This window comes from Macrotis lagotis, chromosome 1 (genome assembly GCF_037893015.1).
Source record: "Macrotis lagotis isolate mMagLag1 chromosome 1, bilby.v1.9.chrom.fasta, whole genome shotgun sequence".
Classification (NCBI taxonomy): Eukaryota; Metazoa; Chordata; class Mammalia; order Peramelemorphia; family Peramelidae; genus Macrotis; species Macrotis lagotis.
In genome coordinates this window covers 740978688-741002252 of record NC_133658.1, presented here as the reverse complement: position 1 = coordinate 741002252, position 23565 = coordinate 740978688, and the positions used below count along the sequence as shown (strand labels likewise).

The 23565-nt window shown below is 32.8% G+C and overlaps 1 protein-coding gene across 4 annotated transcripts in view; it reads left to right on the top strand.

Moving 5' to 3' along the window:
• IFT88 (intraflagellar transport 88) overlaps positions 1-23565 on the top strand; it is a 126458-nt gene that overhangs the window by 43736 nt on the left and 59157 nt on the right. For all 4 annotated transcript variants that reach the window (XM_074216243.1, XM_074216242.1, XM_074216241.1 and 1 more), the window contains 2 exons: positions 5000-5086; positions 11167-11353. In XM_074216243.1, the coding sequence (XP_074072344.1) occupies positions 5000-5086; positions 11167-11353 (274 nt within the window). The remainder of the gene's footprint in view (positions 1-4999; positions 5087-11166; positions 11354-23565) is intronic.

Sequence of the window (23565 nt, the reverse complement as noted above, 5' to 3'; positions counted from 1 at the left end):
TTACTGACAATATCTGACCCTAATACTTTAAGTTTGCAAGGCATTTTATGTACATTATTTCATTTAACCTCAAGAACAAAACAAGCCCTGTAAGGTAGGCACAACAGGAATTATTAGGCATATTTACCAGCTGAGGCCAACAGAGAATAAGTGTCCAGATCTTCCTGTTCTAAGTTTTAGTGCTCTTTCCATAAAACCATAGTGCTTTTGTTTATTACTTTCTTTATCTATTAATTAATTAATTGATTGATTATGCCAATTACATTCAACAGTAGTTTTCAACAGTCATTTTTTTGGCTAGGTTTTGCATTTTATATTTTTCTCCCTCCCTCCCTTCTGTCTTCCCTCTCACTGATAGATAGCAATCTAATATGGACCATACATACTGTACATTACTTATGCTGATTTCAATTAGCACACAACTCTTCATCTCTAACAGACTAAAATGTGGTAACTTTAAGTTTTCAGAATGAATACTACTACTCTAGGAGTCTGCTCTAGCTTACAATATATCAATTTATTAATGAATGGATCATATGGCTCATAAATTTGGAAATAGAAGGGAACAACATTCTAGTTCATCCCTCCTGTTTTATAGATGAAGAAACTGAGGTCCAGAGAGGTCCAGTGACTTACTTGAGATGTTGATAGTACATCTCAGTGTCTGGATTTGAATATAAGTCCCTTTTCTTCACATCTGTATCCTTTTCTCTCTATTCTACTACCAGAATGATTTTTCTCTTGCCTGGCTCCTTGCTTTTCCTACATTTCCCAGACAGCATCCTACCATGCCTACCATTTCTTTTTTTTAATTTAATTTATTTATTTTAGAATTTTACAATTTTCCCCCAATCTCACTTCCCTCTCCTCACCCCTCCACAAAAGGCTGTCTTGATAGTCTTTACATTGTTTCCATGCTATAAATTGATCAAAATTGAATGCATTGAGAGAGAAATCATAACCTTAAGGAAAAGTTAAAGTATAAGAAATAACAAAACTATATAATAAGATAACTTTTTTTTTAAACTAAAGGTAATAGGCTATGGTCTTTGTTCAATCTCCATAATTCTTTCTCTGAATACAGTTGGTATTATCCATCATGGATACCCCAGAATTGTCCCTGATTATTGCACTGATGAAATGAGCAAGTCCATTAAGATTGATCATTAACCTCATGTTGCTGTTTTGGTGTACAATGTTTTTTCTGGTTCTGCTCATCTCATTCAGTATCAGTTCTTGCAAATCCTTCAGGCTTCTCTGAATTACCATTCCTCCTGATTTCTAATAGAACAATAGTGTTCCATGACATACATATACCACAGTTTGTTCAGCTATTTCAGAGTTGATGGACATTCACTCAATTTCCAATTTTTTGCTACCACAAACAGAGTTGTGATGAATATTTTTGTACAAGTAAGGTTTTTTCCCTTTTTCATGATCTCTTCAGGGTATAGACACCCAGTATTAGTATTGCTGGACCAAAGGGTATTTACAGTTTTATTGCCCTTTGGGCATAATTCCAAATTGCTCTCCAGAGAGGTTGGATGAGTTCATAGTTCCACCAACAATGTATTAGTATCCCAGCTTTCCCACATCCCTTCCAACATTGATCATTGTTCTTATCATATTGATCTTTTTTTTTTTAACTTTTTGCAAGGCAATGGGGTTAAGTGGCTTGCCCAAGGCCACACAGCTAGGTAATTGTTAAGTGTCTGAGGTCATATTTGAACTCAGGTACTCCTGACTCGAGGGCCAGTGCTGTATCGACTGTGCCACCTAGCCGCCTTTTTCTGATCATATTGGACGTCTACCATTTCTCATTTAAAATTTGGTCAAGAGAATCTTCCACTTGGCATGTTGTTAAGTATATTTTTTACCTATATTTTCCTTGCATAAATTAAGCATATTGTTACAAAGAAAAACTTGATTCATGGAAATTTCTACATTAAGGTCAATACTATGTCTTCTTAAGTGTTGTAGTAGTAATATTTAAAGAAAAGGAAAAAAAGAAGAATGACTTAGATCCAAGGTAGTTTATGGTAGAATTAGGATTGCTTTTTCTTAGTTGTATTCTATCATCACCAAAAACTATATTTTCTTTATTTCATAAAAATTTATCATTTTAAACTTTCCATGCCTACCTGCTGCATATATTTTCTTCAGTTTTATTAAAATTTCAGATGGAATTTATCCTATAATATTGAAATTTTATTTCTTGTTAGCCTAGTTTGGTAATAAGATAATCTTTTGGGAGAATTAAATTATTTGAGCACTTGGATTAAAACTATATACCAAAAACTGGTAGGAAAGTTTCTTTCATGCCCAACTTTTTTTGCTAATATATATATTGTATTGGCATTTTTTAATATCTTAAACTCTACTTTAAAAATAACTGTTTAATAGAATCAATTGTTTATTTTAATATACTTGTAGTTCAGTGAATCTGTGTTCTCATCTGCTTCTAATCTTTCTTTACAAGTATCCATCATAACCCATCTAGAACTTCTTACCCTATAATTCTTTTGTACATCATTCCATAAATCCTCTACAGAAGATAAACTGGAAACTTTCCACTGTTTATTTTAACATTTCATGGATTAGATTGCAGCTCTTACTCACTCTTACTACATAACTAGTCTACTTCTTTTGACAATTGAATTTATACCTTTTTTAAAAAATATGTTCTTGATGTCTTCTATACAACTATTGTCATCTGAGTCATTGTTAATAATGTGTTACAGTCTACTTTTGATCTGCCAATCATTCTTCCAGGGATGTTTGAATTATGTTAAAATATGAGACTTATGGGAACCTACTGCTTTATAGTTCACTTAGGTAACATCACCAGGAGAATACTGACATTTAAAAACTAAGGCCTCTGTGGCAAGTAGGCATTTTGGCATCATTAAAAGCACCCCATGATTTCTTCAGATTTTATCTGTCCTGATCTCTTCTTCATATTGATTTCTGGGTCTGCTGCATGATTTGTAGCAGTGGAAGAAACATCTTTGGACTAAACTAACTTGGGTTGCATATCCAATTGCATTTTTAACATAAAAATGCTTTTAGGGGGCGGCTAGGTGCTGTAGTGGATAAAGCACCGGCCTTGGAGTCAGGAGTACCTGGGTTCAAATCCGGTCTCAGACACTTCATAATTACCTAGCTGTGTGGCCTTGGGTAAGCCACTTAACCCCATTTGCCTTGCAAAAACCTAAAAAAAAAATGCTTTTAAAAGTCATACATATGTTAAAATGTATACATTAATATAATTTTGCTTTTTTTTTTTTGTATTGACTCCATGACACTAACTTTTATGGATGGATGGTAGCCATTTTTCTAAGCAAAATTGTAGAGCATATTCTACCTCCTTTTCCCTTATTTATATGTAAGTTTTTTAGTAACTATGAAATAGATCAGAACAATAGAACAATGATCAGAATCAGATCAGAACAATCAGAACAATGCCTAATTATAGGCATAAGGCAGCCTAATTAGTTATTTAGAATCTTCAATGTGGAATAAATATCTTGAATGGCACTGGTATTCATAAAATATCCATCAGAAGATCAAGAAAAAACTTCTAGGGCAAAGGCTAGATCTTTAGTGGAAGATTTATACAAAACCATGCACAAGAATTTCACAGAATGAGAAGGATTGAATTGGCTAGCTCTGACAGAGCAAAAAACCATATTGGTGACATCATGAATTCATCAACACAGCAGAACCAAAGGGGCTATCATATATTCTAGGGTTTTCTAAATAAACTATCTACAAGCAGCTGTAATTTTTTCTTTTTTACTTTTTAAGCTTCTTAACAGTATTTTTTTCCATGATCATACCTCATAGCTCTGCAATAAAATTCAAATCTAGTTCTTTTAGATCTGAATCCCTATCTCTCTCTCTCTCTCCATTAATTAAACCATTGAGGAATCAGCTAGCTTTGGTTTGAAGACCTCCAGTGATTGGGAACATACCACATTTTGAGGCATTTTGGGATAGCTCTAATTGTTAAGAACTTGTTTTCTTTAAAAAGCCTAAATCTACTTCTTTTCACCCTCTGACCATTGCTTCTAGATCTGTTCCCAGGGTTAAAGACAGTAATTCCAATCATCCTCCCACCTGCTAGGTATTTCATTTATGTGGTTAAAACTATCATGGACCTCCTAAGAGGTCTTTTCTTCTTGGGACAGATAGCCCCAATTTTAGATGAGCTACTATGTTATACTGTTAGGATTGGATTTGTAGTAAAAGGATCCAGATTCAAATTCTAGCATTCTTCATTGATACCTGTAAAGTCAAGTTAATTACCTCTCAGGACTTATTTCCTCATCTGTAAACCAAGGCATTTAAGACTATATTACTTCTAAGTAGATCTCCATTTCTAAATCCATGAACCAAATCACTTATTCATGTATTCAGACTGGAATGATGGACTAAATCTAACAACTTGAAATTTACTACGAATAAGTGGAAGGAAGAGAAAGGAGGCTAGACATCAACTTGGTGATTCCAGTTGATTGCAGGTTCTGTATGAATAATGAAATGATAATGAATGATATAATAATGAAATCTTTGGTTGAATTCTCTCATTGAAGGATTTTGCCAAGAAAGGAGGAAGGTGAATTTTCTCCTGCCAAGTTTCTTCTTCATAATAACATAGCATTAAATGTTTTTTTGCTGTTGTATTTTTTTCCCTTAACAGCATTACAGGCTTATATGATATTTTTTTCTATTTACTTTGTCTCAGTTCATATGAGTCTTCCCTTCTGTATTCATCATTTCCTATGATACAGTAGCATTCCATTCTATTAATATGCCATCATTTACATTTTTTGTCAATTTGAAGCTTAGGTATCAAAAAAAGCATTGTTGAAAGGACTTTATGTATTTAGTACTTATTATTGATAGCACAAATATAAATGATCTGATTATTGATTTTGTTTATTTTTAAAGAAATAATTTTAATATATCGTGTAATTTGCAAATGCTTCACTTCTAGGCTGTAGAAACTTTAAAAATGTTTGAAAAAAAAGACAGTCGAGTTAAAAGTGCAGCTGCAACCAACCTTTCATTCCTTTATTACTTGGTAAGTTTTTCTTTTAGAATTAACTATGATTTACACTTAAAAATATTAATATATAAAATCTTGTATTTTAGGCATAAAACTGTCAAAAACAAATGAGCTTCATAATAATATCCAAATTATTTCTGTCTTGGTCTCAAAACTGTCATAGTTCCTTCATGCCCTGCAACCCCAAGACAATTTGAGGTATATTTATAGAAATCTTGAATGAGGGAAAGGTTACATTGTGTTAAAATATAATTTGTGTTAACATTTTCCAAGAATAGTCACTACTCAATTCCTTCTTAGACTACTCCCTTCAAGTGTTCTGGAGTAAACGAGACTATAATCATTTCTATGAGTAGAAACCAATTCTGTTCTTAAAAGAGAAGTCCATAGTTTCTGAGGTATCAGTTGAACGACTGCCTTTAGATGTATAAATAGCTCAAATCAGTTTTGGGGTGGGAAGACTGTGAAAAGTGATACACTCTTTGTTAAGGTTTCCATGTTAATCCATTCCTTATGAAAGGTCTTTTTGTCTAATAGTCGTTTCAACTTTAAACTGGCATGACTGGTTTGTCTGTTTAAGACCAGAGAAATATTATTTAATATTTTCATTTCTTCTAAAATGAGGATTTTTAGTATGTTTCCACAGATCAGTCATGTGGGCTCTTTTTTATATTGCTAAATTCAGATCTTTGTGTCCTATAAGAGAATACTTCTTTAAAGAATTGTAAAAGATATAAATGAATTGAAATTCAGAGAAGGCTCAGGTTAATTATTTGTGAACAGAAATACTTTAATATATATAGTATATATATATATATAAAACCATATAGTTATACATATATATAAATAAAACTTTTACTGAATATGTATAAGATATTCAGAGAAGAATATGCATCATCTTAAGGAATTGACAGACTGGTTTGAGAGCTTGGACAGATTCATAAAAAGACAAATTTTGTACAAGGAGACATATGATAAGTACCAAATAGGGTAAGATAGTTAAGAAGAAAGTTGGGGAGGCAATGTGTCATAGAGGAAAGTGAATTGGATTGATTTGGGAATGAGAGTACCTGGGTTCAAATCTCAACTAACACTTTACTAACTTTGTGGCCTTAGGCAAGTAGCTTAACCTCCCCGAGTCTTTTTTCTCTCATTGTAAAATCAGTGTGTTTAATTAGACAACCTCTGAGGTACCTTCATTCTGAAATTTATGATCCTATGGAAAGTAGGTTGCTATAGTCTGAGACATTTAAGGAAGGGATTTGCAGAAAGAACTGAAACAATACCTTCAGGGATAAGTAAAATTTAGATCATCATCTGAAGGGAACAAAAAGGGTAATCTAGACAGAGGCAAAAGGAATGAGCATAAAGACAAAAAAGGAATATGCCTGTCATGCTCAGGAGTTTGGGATTTTATTCCACACTCCCCAAAAAACAACAACATATAGGAAGAGGGTATTAGATTGATGAATTAAAGCAGGACCCAGTCCTCCAATTAATAAACATTTATTAAACATTCCATTATGTATAAAATACTGAAGCACATGCTGGGGAAAATATTTTTTAGATAATACACCATCCCTACCTTCAAAAAGTTTATAGACTAGGGCCTTGAATTTTAGGCTAAGAAGTTTTAATTCATACTCCATATGTGATCTCAAAATCATTTGAAAGATTTTGAGCAGAAAATGATTTAATAATAACTAATATTATTATATAGCATTTTGTTTGTCAAGAAATTTTCCATATGGTCTTTCATTTGCACTTCAAAACAATTCTGCATTAGAGATGATGTTTTCCCCATTTTACAATTGAGGAAACTGAGGAGGAATGGTATGACAGATAGAGAAGAACTACCTATCTGAAAATTGAAATGTGAATGAAAACCCAAAATAAACTGAATAATGAAGAGAAGTCAAGAAGGTTGAGGCTTGTAGAAAAGACCATTAGATTTGTCAATTAGGTAATTTTGGAGATACCAGCTTCAGTTAAGTAAAGATGTCAGAAACCATATTGCAAAGTGCTACGAAGTGAGTGAGAGAAGAGAAGATAGAAGCAACAGATAGAGATAGGGAAAGATTAGAGTTGAGAGAGGAATGACTGTGGGGACAATTTGTTAGAGAAGGTGGGAGGTTATGAGATTAGATGTACTTGTAGAGTAGTCAACTACTCTACATGAAAATGAAAAGTAGGGGTGGCATAGTGGATAAAGCCCTGGAGTCAGGAGTACCTGAATTCAAATCCGGTCTCAGACATTTAATAATTACCTAGCTGTGTGGCCTTGAGCAAGCCACTTAACCCTATTTGCCTTGCAAAAACCTAAAAAAAAAAAAAGAAAATGAAAAGAAGTTTTTAAGTGCAGTGACAGGGACAAGATCTTTTTGAATAGAGAATTCAATAGAATTGAAATTTGAGGTGTGGTCTTCAGTTGCTAGGCAGGGGATTATGTGACAGGTTTGAGAAGAAAAGATTGGAATCACATCTCTACAGAGTAGATTGAAGAATCAATTAAAGAGGACTAAAAAGGATTTTCTTGCTTTTGTTAGGATCTAATTGAGATTAGCTTATTTCCAATCAGGTGATTTGTATGATATACTCCAGAACCAGAAGAGAAGGATCATGAAAAAAATTGATATTTGGCGAGATTAAGAGAAAAGTGAAGGATTCAAGTGTAGAGGACATGTAGATTTAAACTGTCTATGTAAAGGACTGAGCCAAGATATCTTAGAAAGAGGATCTCTTAGAGCTTGTTACACACACTCCATCAAAAAATAGCAAAATAAATGTCAAAGGGTTGGAAAATCACACATGAAAACAACAGTCAAAATTTTGAAATGAGCAAGATAGGGTGCTGATAACATTCACAGATTCTATAGAACTGCTGAATCAACTATCTAATAGATACACAAAACAAAACAATGAGTTATATACATAGATATTCTTAGATAAACATTTGAGTACATTAAAAAACAATCATCAATGTTGAGTATCAAAAGATCAAATAAAAATCTTAAAGCTTAAGAATGCATTTATATATATATATATATATATATAAATTAAGTGAAAATTAAAAGACTGCAAAGGAGTAAAAGGGAAAAATGAGAAAGTCAATATGAAAAGTACAGTTCAAAGGAAAAAAAAACTTCAAAAAAGTCCATAGTTGTAATAAATAGCAGACTTGAAGTTTTTGCACATGATGCAGAGTTGCTGCTAAATGTATAGTGCCCCCCCACAACCCTTCAAAATAGACACTGAATTTTTCCAGGCTATTAGAAAACATTATTAGCTGTTAAGTGATAGATATGTAGGACAACCACAATGAAGCAGTTTCAGAAGAACTGACATCCCAGAGAACATAGAAAAATGAAATAATCTGAACATGCCATTTCAAGAAAACACTTGCTATTAAGAGGCTGTCAGCATCACAACAAATTTTCAGAAAAGAACAGGATAATCAAAGAAATTGAAGCAGAACATTTATGAAAATATATTGGGTTAACTTTGAACTTTATCTACCCAGAAATAATGAACATCTTTTATGAAGATGGATACTTACGAAACAAAGTTGTTAAAAAAAGTTTACAGAGTCATTGATTTCAAGCCATATTTTGACCAACAAGCAATCCTTCCACACCTGAAAATAAATAGTTAAAGCTACCAGGATGAAACAGTTGCTAGCAAAATGTGAGAACATTTAGAGCTTTATATAAACTAAAATCACTTAAAGTATTCAGGATATTTTAGATAAATAAAGAAGGGGGAAATCTCCAATAGATAAAATAGGAGCACCACATATACTGATGTTTATTATAGTATTCATTTTTATGGTAAGCTTTAGATTTTGCTTTTTAATTCAATGATTTGCTGCTTGCTAGAAACAATCCTTGAAGTTTTAACAATTCAAAATGACAAGCTTATCTAAAGTTTACCATGCTATTGCCACATCTGAAATAGAATGACATAAATGAACTCAAAAGTTATATTAAAGCAGAAAGTGTGAAAAAAAATTAAGCAAATTCATTTTATAATTCTTTGGAAAGCTTTGTGCAAAATGAGACTATACCTGTCTTAAATACACACTCACATGTACACATGTGTGTGCCCAATAATTTTACAATAAAATTTCTAAAGGGAAACACTTCAAGCTTTCCAAGAAGATGTATATATATATTATATATGTATATATGTATATATATGCATATGTAAATATAAATTTATATTGTATATACAATGAGTTTTTTAATAATAGTACACATACCAGTCTATTTTAATATTATCTCTTGATAAATCCAGCAAAAGGATGGCTAAGAAATAAATTAAAGCACTAGATAGGCATGATGGAACAAGCAAAGAATATACATACCTCTTTTTCTAGTGTTCATTGAATTTACATAAATTTATATGGTGAACACCAAGAATCCATAGGCACAGAACATAGAAAATGAAAGATTCTATGGAGTACATTTATAAAACATGGTGTGAAATTAATAATAAATAATGGTGAAATAGATAAAATATTACATAAATAAAATGTAATTACAGCAGTTGGTTTTTCTTCTATAACTTGTTATTATATCAGTTTGAGGAACTCTTGGTTGGAAGCTATTTCCACCAGTGTTATTCAGTAATTGATCTGTATTCTGTAGTCTTAGAATACACCCTGGACTCTCACATCTAGTATGTATCAGAAGTAATACTTTAACACTATATCTTCCTGACTTCACAAGCCCACCAATGTCTATTGGGCATTTCCAGTTAGCTGTTTCAGAGGCATCTGAAACTTAGCATACTCAAAACAGTTTATTACCTCTTCCCCCAGTGTCCTCTTCCAAACTTCACAATTTTCCTTCTATGGGGGCACTATCTCTTAACTTCTATATCTAATCAGTTACCAAGTTCTATCAATTATACTCTCTACTCAACCAAAACCCAATCTACAGCAGTCCTTCATCATTCAGCTAATGTAATAGCCTTCTGCTTGATATTCCTGGTCCAATCTCTCAAATCAACCATCACAGTAAAAAGCATTCTCCTAGTTCATGGATCTAACCATTACATCTCTCCATTCAAACACCTTCAGTGCCTCCCTATTTCCTTTTGATAATATATAAATTCCTTAGCCTGACCTATTAACTCTTAACAACATCCTGATTTTCCAGCCTTATTTCACATTAATCCCATCCATATATTATAATTCTAGCCTAACTGAATCCCTAATTTGATGCAGCACCTTTTGCTCTATGCATTTGCAAAAATTCTCCTTTCCTGGAATGTGTTCCCTTTCAAATTAAAACTTTCTCTTATTCCTCAAGTATTCTTGTTGCATTTTAGACCCTTTATTTTCTCCCTTATCACTTTCTACCTTTTATTATACTTGACTGTAAAAATGTCCCACACCTTTCCTTTCCCAGGAGGATGTAGGGATGTAGGCTCCTTGAAGAAAGGGACTTTTGTTTTTCTTTTTCATATCCTTATTGTCTATACACAGTAAGTGAGTTTTTAACAACATTTTTTAATTGAATTAACAGTTAAAATCTGATTTTATTTTATAGAAACAAGGAATTTGATTATTTTGAGGTAGAAATGGTTGAGAAGAGGACATGAAAGAAATTTATAGTGGTGATGGGAAAAATTGAATGGAGCAAAGATGGGCTGTATATTGGCCACATAAATGATTCCTTGGCCTTGGTCAAAATGGGTAGTGCAATACAGGAAAATATTTGCTTATTAATTTATTTACTAACTGGCTTAATTTATTTATCAACTTAACCTGGAAAATGACAATATGGTAAAATAATAAATGACTGGAAATTTGATCAATGGGAAAGAAGTAATCTATATATAAATTATATTATATCTAAAACTATGGAAATATTAGCAAACTATTTCCAAGGCAATACTTTTTAAAATATATATATAGGTAGAAAATAAATCAGATTCTGATTAAGCCTATGGATTGATATCCTTGCAAAATTAAGTTATTAAGAATAATAAATGTGAGTATGTTATCATTGTTATAGGTATTAGTATGCCATAAAGGATAAATTTAGCTATTTTTGAAAATTAAAATTATATATTCTTCATATTTTATTTAGGAGAATGAATTTACCCAAGCCAATAGCTATGCAGATTTAGCTGTGAACTCTGATAGATACAATCCATCAGCTCTCACTAATAAAGGAAATACTGTATTTGCAAATGGAGATTATGAGAAAGCAGCAGAATTTTATAAAGAGGCTTTGAGAAATGACTCTTCCTGTACTGAAGCACTTTATAATATTGGTAAGTGTAACAAGTTGAAAACTCCATTAATTAGACTATCTGGGTAAGTTTGGCTGTAAGTAGTAGTAGTAGTAGTAAGTAGTAGTAGTAGTAGTAGTAGTAGTAGTAGTAGTAGTAGTAGTAGTAGTAGTAGTAGTAGTAGTAGTATAGTATCAAAATCAGATAGAAAGTAATTCCAGATATAATACTTTAACACTATATCTTCCTGATTTCACAAGCCCACCAATCTGTGTTGCAGTAATTTTTTTTTATTTTGTTTGATATTTCCCAGTTTTATTTTAATGAATGGGATGCACCTGAGTGACCTGGGCTTTGACATTTCTTGGCTTTAGAATCCTTAGGGAACCACAAATGTAGCTACAGTCTTATCTGATGAGGAAATAAATAAAAAAATTACTACAGAGGAAAGACCCTTCTCTTGCTTAGATTTCAGAATTGGGACTGAGGTTGCATCTGAAATACAATGTGAATGCAAAACAGAAGTCATTGTAAGTTGATCACCTCTCCCTCTTGTCCTCCAATAATGTGAAAACTACCCTTATAATAAATATGCATAGTCAAATAAAACGAATTCCTGTACTGACTATGTCTGAAAATGTGTTTTATTCTGGGCCTCAAATCCATTACATTGTCAAAAAGTGAGTAGCACACTTCCTTTTCATCAGTTCTTTAATTGTAATTAGTCATTGTTTTGTCCTTTTCCTAATTTCTTATGGCATAATAACATTCTATAACATTCCTGTGCCATAATTTGTTCTTCTTTCCCAATTGATGGCCATCTGTGTGGTTTTCATTTCTTTGCTGTTAGAAAAAAAGAATTGCTATAAGTAGTTTTGTATTCGTCTTTCTTTAAATCTCTCTTTGGTAAATGACTAATAGTGGCATCACAAAGTCAAAGGGTGTGCATAATTTAGTGAGTTTGAGGACAAAGTTCCAAGTTGCTTTCCAGAATGGCTGGGCCAGTTTACCACTCCATCAGTGATTCAATCAAATAGTTCAACATCAGAAAGTGATATGACTTTATTAGTGTAAATAATATTAAAGAAGAGGCATTACTGTCTGCATTTCTACTGAATCCTATGGACCATGAATCTTTCCATCTGACTTCCCAGCTTGAAACCTTCATATGAGTTATCTCCCCATTAGAATATGAATTCCTTGAGAGCAGAGCTTGTTTTTTCTATTTGTGTCCCCCTTACTTAGCACAGTCATTATTACTATGTTTAAATTAGTGCTTAATACTTCATTCTTGGGGCAGCTAGGTGGCACAGTGGTTAAAGCACCGGCCTTGGAATCAGGAGTACCTGGGTTCAAATCCGGTCTCAGACACTTAATAATTACCTAGCTGTGTGGCCTTGGGCAAGCAACTTAACCCCATTTGCCTTACAGAAACCTAAAATGAAAAAAAAGACTAAAAAATACTTCATTCTTGTGCTTGTTTTTCCACGGATCCTCCATTAATTGTGGTTTTTCATTTTTGTCAGTTCATTGAGTGTAAGGTAAGAACCTTAGAGTTGTTTTAATTTGCATTTTTCAGATTATTAGTGATTTGGAACTATTTTCCATATATCAAAAGGAGGCTTAGATGTCTTCCCTTGCTAATTACCTTTTTGAATCCTTTGACCAAATTTTTTGCTTTTCTTAATAGATTTAAATTAGTTCATGATATGTCTTGGATATGAAACTTTTATTAGAGAAATTTACTATAAAGATTTTTTTGCTCAGTTATCTCCCTTTCAATTTTATCTCTTAGTTTTATTTGTCCAAAAACTATTTAAATTTTATATAATCAAAATCATCCATTTTGTCTTCTGTGATCTTTTTCCTTGTTTAATCATGACCTCTTTCCCTTTTCATAGATGCAAAAAGTATTTCCTTCCATGTTCCTCTAATTTGTTTATGATTGTTTTTGTGTACTTTAAGTTATGTTTCCTTTTGGAACTCATCTCGAAATATGGTGTTACATGTTAGTCTAATCTTAACTTTTCCCAGTTTGCTTTAGTTTCTCCAACAGTTTTTCATTGAATAGTAAGTCCTATATATGATCTTTAAATTTATCAAATACTATGATACAATGTTTGCTTCTATATTTTATGTACTGAATCTATTTCACTGATTGTTCTATTTGTTTTTTAGCCAGTGTTAAGTGCTTTTGGAAATTAAAATTTCCATTTTGTGGCATAGTTTTAGATCTGATATAGGTAGATGATATTCCTTTTTTTTATTATTTTTCCTTGAGATTCTTTTTTTTTTAATTTTTAAAAATTCATTTAATTTATTTTGGGTTGTACAATTTTTCCCTGAATCTTACTTCCCTCCCCCAGCCCCCACAGAAGGCAGTCTGTTAGTCTTTACATTGTTGCCATGATGTACATTGATCTAAGTTGAATGTGATGAGAAAGAAATGATATCCTTAAGGAAGAAAATAAAGTACAAGAGACAGCAAAATTACATAATAAGATACTGGATTTTTTCCCTAAATTGAAGGTAATAATCTTTGATCTTTGTTCAAACTCCACAATTCTTTCTCTGGATACAGATGGTATTCTCCATCACAGAAAACCCAAAATTGTCCCTGATTGTTGCACTTATGGAATGAGCAAGTCCATCAAGGTTGATCATCACCCCCATGTGGCTGTTAGGGTGTACAGTGTTCTTCTGGTTCTGCTCATTTTGCTCAGCATCAGTTCATGCAAATCCTTCCAGGCTTCCCTGAATTCCCATCCTTCCTGGTTTCTAATAGAACAATAGTGTTCCATGACATACACATACCACAGTTTGTTAAGCCATTCCCCAATTAAAGGACATTCACTTAATTTCCAATTCTTTGCTACCACAAACAGGGCTGCTATGAATATTTTTTGTGCAAGTGACATTTTTACCCTTTTTCATAATCTCTTCAGGGTATAGGCCCAGTAGTGGTATTGCTGTATCAAAAGGTATGCACATTTTTGTTGCCCTTTGGGCATGGTTCCAAATTGCTCTCCAGAAAGGATGGATGAGTTCACAACTCCACCAACAATGCATAAGTGTCCCAGATTTCCCACATCCTTTCCAACATCCTTTCCAACATTGATCATTGTTCTTTCTGGTCATATTGGCCAGTCTGAGAGGTATGAGATAGTACCTCAGAGATGCTTTAATTTGCATTTCTCTAATAAGTAGTGATTTAGAGCAATTTTTCATATGACTTTGGCTCTCTTTGATTTCCTCATCTGTAAATTGCCTTTATATATCCTTTGACCATTTGTCAATTGGGGAATGGCTTGGTTTTTTTTTTAAATTTGACTCAGTTCTCTGTATATTTTAGAAATGAGTGCTTTGTCAGAAATACTCATAAAATTTTTTTCCCAATTTACTACATCTCTTTTTGATCTTGGTTACAGTGTTTTGTCTGTGCAAAAGCTTTTTAATTTAATGTAATCAAAATCATCTAGTTTGTTTTTAATATTGTTTTGGATTTTTTCTTTGGTCATAAACTACTTCCTTTTCTATATATCTCACAGGTATACTACTCCTTGATCTTCTAGTTTGCTTATAATATTGTTTTTTATGTCTAGATCCTGTATCCATCTTGATCTTATCTTGGTATAGGGTGTGAGGTATTGGTCTAATCCAAGTTTCTTCCATATAAGTTCCAATTTTCTCAATAGTTTTTATTGAAGAGAGAGTTTTTATCCCAATAACTAGACTCTCTGGGTTTATCAAACAGCAGATTACTATAATCATTTCCTGCTTTCATCTAGTCTATTCCACTAATCCACCACTCTATTTCTTAGCCAATGCCAGACAATTTTGATGATTTATAATATAATTTTAGATCTGGTAGGGCTAAGCCACCTTCTTTTGAATTTTTTTCATTGAATCCCTGGAAATTCTTGACTTTTTATTTCTCCATATGAATTTACTTACAAATTTTTTTTCTCATTCATTAAAGTAATTTTTTACAATTTTGAATGGATAGGGCACAAAACAAGTAGTTTAGTTTTGTTAGAATTGTCATTTGTATTATATTAGCTCAGCCTATCCATAAGCAGTTGATATTTGCCCACTTATTTAAGTCTGATTTTATTTGTGTGAAAAATGTATTTTAATTGTTTTCAAGATGTTTCTGAGTCTGCCTTGGCAGGTACACTACCAGGTATTTTATATTGTCTGAGGTTACTTTGAATGGGATTTCTCTTTCTAGTTTTTCTGCTGTATCTTGCTAGTCATATATAGAAATGTTGAGGATTTATGAGGGTTTATTTTAATATCTTGAGACCTTGCTAAAGTTGCTAATTATTTCTAGTAGTTTTTTAGATGATTTTTTGGGATTCTCTAGGTATACCATCATGTCATCTACAAAGAGTGAGAGTTTTTTGTCTCTTCCTTCCCAATTCTAATTCCTTCAATTTCTTTTTCTTCTCTTATTGCTGAAGCTAACATTTCTACTACAGTATCGAATAGTAGTGGTGATAATGGGCATCTTTGTTTCACCCCTGATCTTATTGGGAATGCCTCTAGCCTATCCCTGTTGCATATAATGCTTATTGATGGTTTCAGATAGATCCTGAATTTTATTCTAAGGGAATAATCCATTTATTCCTACACTTTCTATTGTTTTTTAGTAGGAATGGGTGCTATATTTTGTCAAAAGCTTTTTCAGCATCTTTTGATATAATCATATGATTTCTGATAGGTTTATTATTGACATAATTAATTATACTGACAGTTTTCCTAATAATGAACCAATCCTGCATTCCTGGGATAAATCCTACTACTTGGTCATATTGTGTAATCCTAGTGATAACTTGTAATCGTTTTGCTACGATTTTATTTAAGATTTTTGCATTCATATTCATCAGGGAGATAGGTCTATAATTTTCTTTCTCTATTTTAAGTCTTCCTGGTTTAGGTATCAGCACCATTTTTGTGTCATAGAAAGAGGCAAGTTCTGTCTTCACCTATTTTTCCAAAGAGTTTTTATAGAATTGGAACCAGTTGTTCCTTTAAATGTTTGATTGAATCCATCTGGCCCTGGAGATTTTTTCTTAGGCAGTTCAATAATGGCTTGTTGAATTTCTTTTTCTGAGATAGGGTTATTTAGGTTTTTAATTTCCTCTTCATTTAATCTGGATAATTTATATTTTTGTAAATATTCATCCATTTCACTTAGATTATCAGATTTATTGTCATGGAGTTGGGCAAAATAATTCTGAATTATTACTTTAATTTCCTCCTCATTGGTGGTGAATTTATCTTTTTCATTTATGATACTAGCAATTTGGTTTTCTTTCTTTTTTTTAAATCAAATTAACCTGAGGTTTATGATTTTTATTGTTTTTTTTTCATAAAACCAACATTTATTAGTTATTTATTAGTTCAATAGTTTTCTTGCTTTTGATTTTAATAATTTCTCTTTTAATTTTTAGAATTTCTAATTTGGTATTTAAATTGGGGGTTGTAATTTATTCTTTCTCTAATTTTTTTTTAGTTGTACATATATCAAATAATAGTAATGATAGACATCCTTCCTTTTCCTTTGATCTTACTCAAAGACTTATTAAAAATTGCTCGAGGCTTTAGGTAGAATTCATATGAAGGAAGGATCCATGTATTTCTATACTTTTTTCTGTTTTTAATAGAAATAGATGTTGAATTTTATCAAAAAACTTTTTTAGGGCAGCTAGGTGCCTGGCACAGTGCTCAGAGCACCGGCCCTGGAGTCAGGAGTACCTGAGTTCAAATTTGGCTTCAGATACTTAATAATTGCCTCACTGTGTGACCTTGGGCAAATCACTTAACCCCATTGCCTTAAATAAAAATTTTTAAAACTTTTTTAATAATTGATTTCTGTAATGGGATTTATTATTATTATTATTTTAAAGATTTTATTTATTTTGAGTTTTAAAACTTTTCCCCTAATCTTACTTCCCCCCCCCACTCCCCTCAGAAGGCAATTAGCCTGTCTTTACATTGTTTCCATGGTATACATTGATCCAAACTGAATGTGATGAGAGAGAAATCATATCCTTAAGGATGATACATAAAGTGTAAGGGATAGCAAGATCAGACAATAAGATATCAGGTTTTTTCCTACATTAGTCCTTGGTCTTTGTATCTCTGGATACAGATGGCATTCTCCATTGCAGACTATTATTATTTTTAATATTAATATAATCGGTTATATTTGTACTTCTCCTTACATAGATCCAACTCTCTATTCTGGATATAAATCCTACCTGGTCAAGGTATACTAAAAATTTTTGAATATGTTCTGTAGCCTATTTGCTGATACTTCATTTATTACTTTTCATCAACATTCAATAGGGATATTGATCTATTTTTTCCTTACTTGGCATTATATTTCCCTAGTTTGGGTACCAAACTATAACTGCAATCTGCATCATAGAAGGAGTTTACTAAGATTTTTTTCTTTTCTTTTTTTGTTATTTATAGTTTGTTCAATTTCATTTTCTAATTTGGGGTTATATAAATTTTATGTTGTAAATATTCATTTCATAAGCAAAGTTTGAGTCAAATACACTAAATCTTTACTTAAAAATATAAAATCAATTCTTAACTCAGTAAATTGGTAGACAAATTTGTTCTGGAGATAGTTTGGCAATACTGGTATAGTTTTCCCTTAAAGATGGAGAAGGAGGGGTGGCTAGGTGGTGTAGTGGATAGAGCACTGGCCCTGGAGTCAGGAGCAACTGAGTTCAAATCCTACCTCAGACACTTAATAATTACCTAGCTGTGTGGCCTTGGGCAAGCCACTTAACCCCATTTGCCTTGCAAAAAAAAAAAAAGATGGAGAAGGGAGAGAGGGAGAGAAGGAGGCAAGGAAGGAAAAGAAGGAAAGAAAAGTAGGTATGTATGGATGTCAGATTTCAAGAAATCATAAAAGTTCTGTTTTTCAGGGTAGCTCAATGATTCTTAGATTCTCTGTCTTTGATTTATTTTCTAGATTATTTATTTTTAATAGTATATACTTTATCTTCTTTTCCTCCCCAATTTTGTTTTATTGGAGTGATTTCTGTGTAGCCTGTTCAACTTCTCAGTGAGTTCATTTCTTGGATAAAGTTTAGTATTTTTAGCATTTTTTGATTCTTAGCTATTAATTCTCCTTTCCATTCTATCCTCTTAAGCTCTGATTTAATTTATCATTATAGTTTTCATTTCTTCATTTCTTTGAGATACTCTTTGGGCTAGGTGTACTACTAGTAAGTATTTTTTTGTACATATAGGTCAATTTCCCCTCTTTTAAAAAAATCTTTGGGGTATGGTAGACCTAATTATAGTATTGCTACATCAAAGTGTCTGCTGTTGTGTTGTAAGACATGAAGAAGTGAACAGTTCCAAAGATCTCTGGTAAGACTTGGATGAATTGACATTTACTAAAGACTTGTATGAACTGACATTTAGTAAATCAGAAAAAATGGTTATAGTAACAGTGTAAAAACAAACCATTTTTAAAAAATAAAAGAAAGATTTTATTTATTTTGGGTTTTACAATTTTCCCCCCTAATCTTGCTTCCCTCCCTCCAGTCCCCCACAGAAGGCTGTACATTAGTCTTTACATTGTTTCCATGGTATATATTGATCTAAGTTGAATGTGATGAGAGAGGAATCATCCTTAAGGAAGAAAAATTAAATATAAGAGATAGCAAAATCATATAAGATAACAGGTTTTTGTTCAAACTCCACAATTCTTTCCCTGGATACAGATGGTATTCTCCATCTCAGTTAGCCCAAAATTATGCCTGATTGTTGCACTAATGGAATGAGCAAGATCATCACCCCCATAATGGTGTTAGGGTGTACAGTGTTTTTCTGGTTCCGCTCATTTCACTCAGCATCAGTTCATGCAAATCCTTCCAGGTTTCCCTGAATTCCCATCCCTCCTGGTTTCCAATAGAACAATACTGTTCCATGACATACATATACCATAATTTGTTAAGCCATTCCCCAATTGAAGGACATTCACTTAATTTCCAATTCTTTGCCACCACAAACAGGGCTGCTATGAATATTTTTTTGTACAAGTGATGTTTTTACCCTTTTTCATAATCTCTTCAGGATATAGACCCAGTAGTGGTATTGCTGGATCGAAGAGTATGCACATTTTTGTTGCCCTTTGGGCTTAGTTCCAAATGTCTTTCCAGAACGGCTAAATGAGTTCACAGCTCCACTAACAATGTATTAGTGTCCCAAATTTCCAACAGTGATCATTGCCCTTTCTGGTCATATTGGCCAGTCTGAGAGGTGTGAGGTGGTACCTCAGTGATGTAGGGATTTAGAGCAATTTTTCATATGACTATGGATTGCTTTGATTTCCTCATTTGCAAATTGCCTTTCCATATCCATTGACCATTTCCCAATTGGGGAATGGCTTGTCAATTTGAGAATTTGACTCAGTTCTTTGTATATTTTAGAAATGAGTGCTTTGTCAGAAATACTAGTTGTAAAGATTGTTTCCCAGTGTAATACATTTCTTTTGATCTTGGTTACAGTGGTTTTGTCTGTGCAAAAGCTTTTTAATTTAATGTAGTCAAAATTGTCTGGTTTATTTTTAATGATGTTCTCTATCTCTTCCTTGGTCATAAACTGCTTCCCTTTCCATAGATCTGACAGGTTAACTATTACTTGATCTCCTATTTTGCTTATAATACAGATGGTATTCTCCATTGCAGGTACTCCAATATTGTGCCTGATTGTTGTACTGATGGAATGAAAAAGTCCATTAAGGTTGACCATCACCCCCTTGTTGCTGTTAGGGTGTACAATATTCTCTTTTGTTGCTTATATTTTGATCTTATCCTGGTATAGGGTGTGAGGTGTTTGTCTGATCTAAGTTTCTTACATACTAACTTCCAATTTTCCCAACAATTTTTATTGAAGAAAGAGTTTTTATCCCAATAGCTGGACTCTTTGGGTTTGTGTAACAGCAGATTTCTATAATCCATTCCTGCTATTGCACCCAGTGTATTCCACTGATCCATCACTCTATTTCTTAGCCAATAACGGCTAGTTTTGATGTCTGGTGCTTTATAATATAATTTTACATCTGGTAGGGCTAAGCCACCTTCTTTTGCACTTTTTTTCATTAAATCCCTGGAGCTTCTCAACTTTTTATTTCTCCATATGAATTTACTTACAATTTTTTCTAACTCACTAAAGTAATTTATTGGAATTTTGATTGGTAGGGCACTAAACAAGTAGTTTAATTTTGGTAGAATTGTCATTTTTATTATATTAGCTCAGCCTATCCATAAGCAGTTGATATTTGCCCAATTATTTAAATCTGATTTTATTTGTGTGAGAAGTGTTTTATAATTGTTAATTGTTTTCAAAAAGTTTCTGAGTCTGCCTTAGCAGGTAGATTCCCAGCTATTTTATATTGAATGAAGTTACTTTGAATCGGATTTCTCTTTCTAGCTCTTTCTGCTATATCTTGCTTGTCATATATAGAAATGTTGAGGATTTATGAGGGTTTTTTTTAATATCTTGAGACCTTGCTAAAGTTGCTAATTATTTCTAGTAGTTTTTTAGATAATTTTTTTTGATTCTCTAGGTATACCATCATGTCATCTACAAAGAGTGAGAGTTTTGTCTCTTCCTTCCCAATTCTAATTCCTTCTATTGCATGATTTTTTTTTTTGATCTAGGCTTTCTGATAGTCTGACAATTTATAAATTATCTTTCCTGCATCTATTTTCCAGGTTGCTTGTTTTTCCTAAAAGGTACTTTACATTATCTTCAGTTTTTTTCAGCCTTTTTATTTTGTTTGATGGAACCTTGTAGTTTTATATAATCTTTGGTGTCTATTTGTTCATTTCAAATTTCATGGTTTCATTTTTTTTTTTAGGTTTTTTGCAAGGCAAATGGGGTTAAATGGCTTGCCCAAGGCCACACAGCTAGGTAATTATTAAGTGTCTGAGACCAGATTTGAACCCATGTACTCCTGACTCCAGGACCAGTGCTTTATCCACTGCGCCACCTAGCCGCCCCCGGTTTCATTTTCTTCAACTAGCTTTTGCATTTCGTTTTCCAGTTAGTTATTTTTACTTTTAATGGAGTTGATTTCTTTGGTCAGTTTTTCATAATTTTCCTCCTTAACTCTCATTTCTTTTTTCCATTTTTCTTTTTCCTCTCTTCTTTTGTTTTTAAATTCTTATATAAGTTCTTCCTTGAACTTTTGGATTTGAGTCCAATTCATAGACTCTTTTGAGACATCCCCTGTGAGTTATTTTTCACTGATTTATTCTGACATGGCATTGAGTGGTTTTCTATAGTGATTACTTTTTTTTTTTAGCTTTTTTGCTTATCTTTTTTGTTTTAGTTTTGCTCCTGGGATATAGGGAGTATAGATCCAAGCTTTTTATGCTGGGGCTAGGATCTGACCCTGGCTTGTCATTGGTCAAGATGTTGCCTATGAAGTCCAGGTCTTGTCTTTGTAGAGGTTTATTTCCTCCTTTATGTCCAGGTTCAGACTTTGTTTGTGGTTAGGACCTTCCCTTCTGACTTACTATTTAGCTGTCAGAACCTCTGCTGTTGTCAAATTTTCAGAACCTGCCTGCACTATGGCTTTCTGCCTCTCTATCCTCGCTTGGCTTTACTTCCTTTTTTCCCCCCCTAAAGAGACAGACCTTCACTGTAGATGCTCCATGATGTCTACCACTGAAAGCTTATTTGGATCTTCTTTTATTTTTTTTTGTTTTTCTTCTTCTTCTTCTTCTTCTTCTTCTTCTTCTTCTTCTTTTCTTGATGGGATCTGTAGCTCTAATGTCAGAGGCTTCATTTATCTTTGGTAGGGAAAGTTCTAGGAGCATTTTAGCTCCATGCCACTGTCTTGGTTCTGCCCTGGAAGTGGCATAGGAACTTTCAAGGAAGGTCCATTCTACCAATGAAGATCAACATCTTCTCTGTAACTTGGAGTCCCAAGTTGTCAAGAGCTCTATAAGTTAAATGGTATGTGCAATTACACAGCCAGTATGTGTCAATATATTGCCTTGCACATAAGTGGATACATAATAAATGCTTTCTTAATTGGATTGGATTAGGATTGGTATGGAGAAAAAGAAACACATTTGACAGAATTTTTAAGGAAGAATCAGCAAATCTGGTGATAGATTGGCTATAGGATATAAAGGAAATAAAAGGTTTCAAAAGATAGGAATCACTATGGACTCCCTTGCTATTGACAGAAATAAGAAATTTGAAAAGGAAAGATGAAGAGTTTGATTTTAGATATATTGTATAAGGGAATTGATTGCATTCCAGGTTAGAGTTTGGACAACCTTGGAAATCCCATCAAATTCTAGATTTTCTTGATTTTATTCATTCAGCAAGCTTTTATTAAATTACTGTTATGTGACAAGTTTTTGGGAGACAGACAAAAGGAAATGGTACTTGACCTCAAGGAGCTTACATTCTATGGGAACAAAACAATATATACATTGATAAATAAATATACAAAGGAAATAAGTCATTTTTGGAGGAATGTGAGAGAAGGCTAGCTTCTGGGAAAATTAGAATAGTCCTTATGATATAGAAAGGGGGGTATGTCAACTTGGACCTCAGTACTAAGATTCAAGGGCTTCTAAGGCCAAAGAGTGTGTTTCAGGGATGGGAGATAAACTAATCAAAAGGCAAATAGATAGAAGATAAAGTGTTTTATATATATGGAACCACAAGTAGGACCGTTTGACTAGAATACAAGGAACTTGAAAAGTGATAATTGAAGTACCAGAAATATTGACTAGACTTAGATTTAGTCAAAGAAATTTATATTCAGTCCTAGTTGTAAGAGGGAATCAAGCTTATTGAGTAGGAGAATGACATTATTAGATCTGCATTTTAGGCGTATCACAATCAACAGTAGATTAGAGAGAAGTGAAACTTAAGTCAGAGAAACTATTTTGGAGGCTTAATGATTTCTTTTTTAAAAAAAATAATTTTTTAAAGTAGTTTTTTAAAATTTAAGGCAATAAAGTTAAGGGTGACTTGCCCCCCCAAAATAAAAAAAATTAAAAAAAAATTAAAAAGAGTGACTTGCCCAAGGTCACTCAGCTAGGCAATTATTAAGTGACTTAAGCCCAAATTTGAACTCAGGTCCTCCTGACTCCAGGGCTAGTGCTCTATTCACTGCACCACCTAGCTTTCCCCCGAATGATTTATTGAAGATCACATGTAAATTAATAAGTTCCTTAGGTTTGGGGTATTTA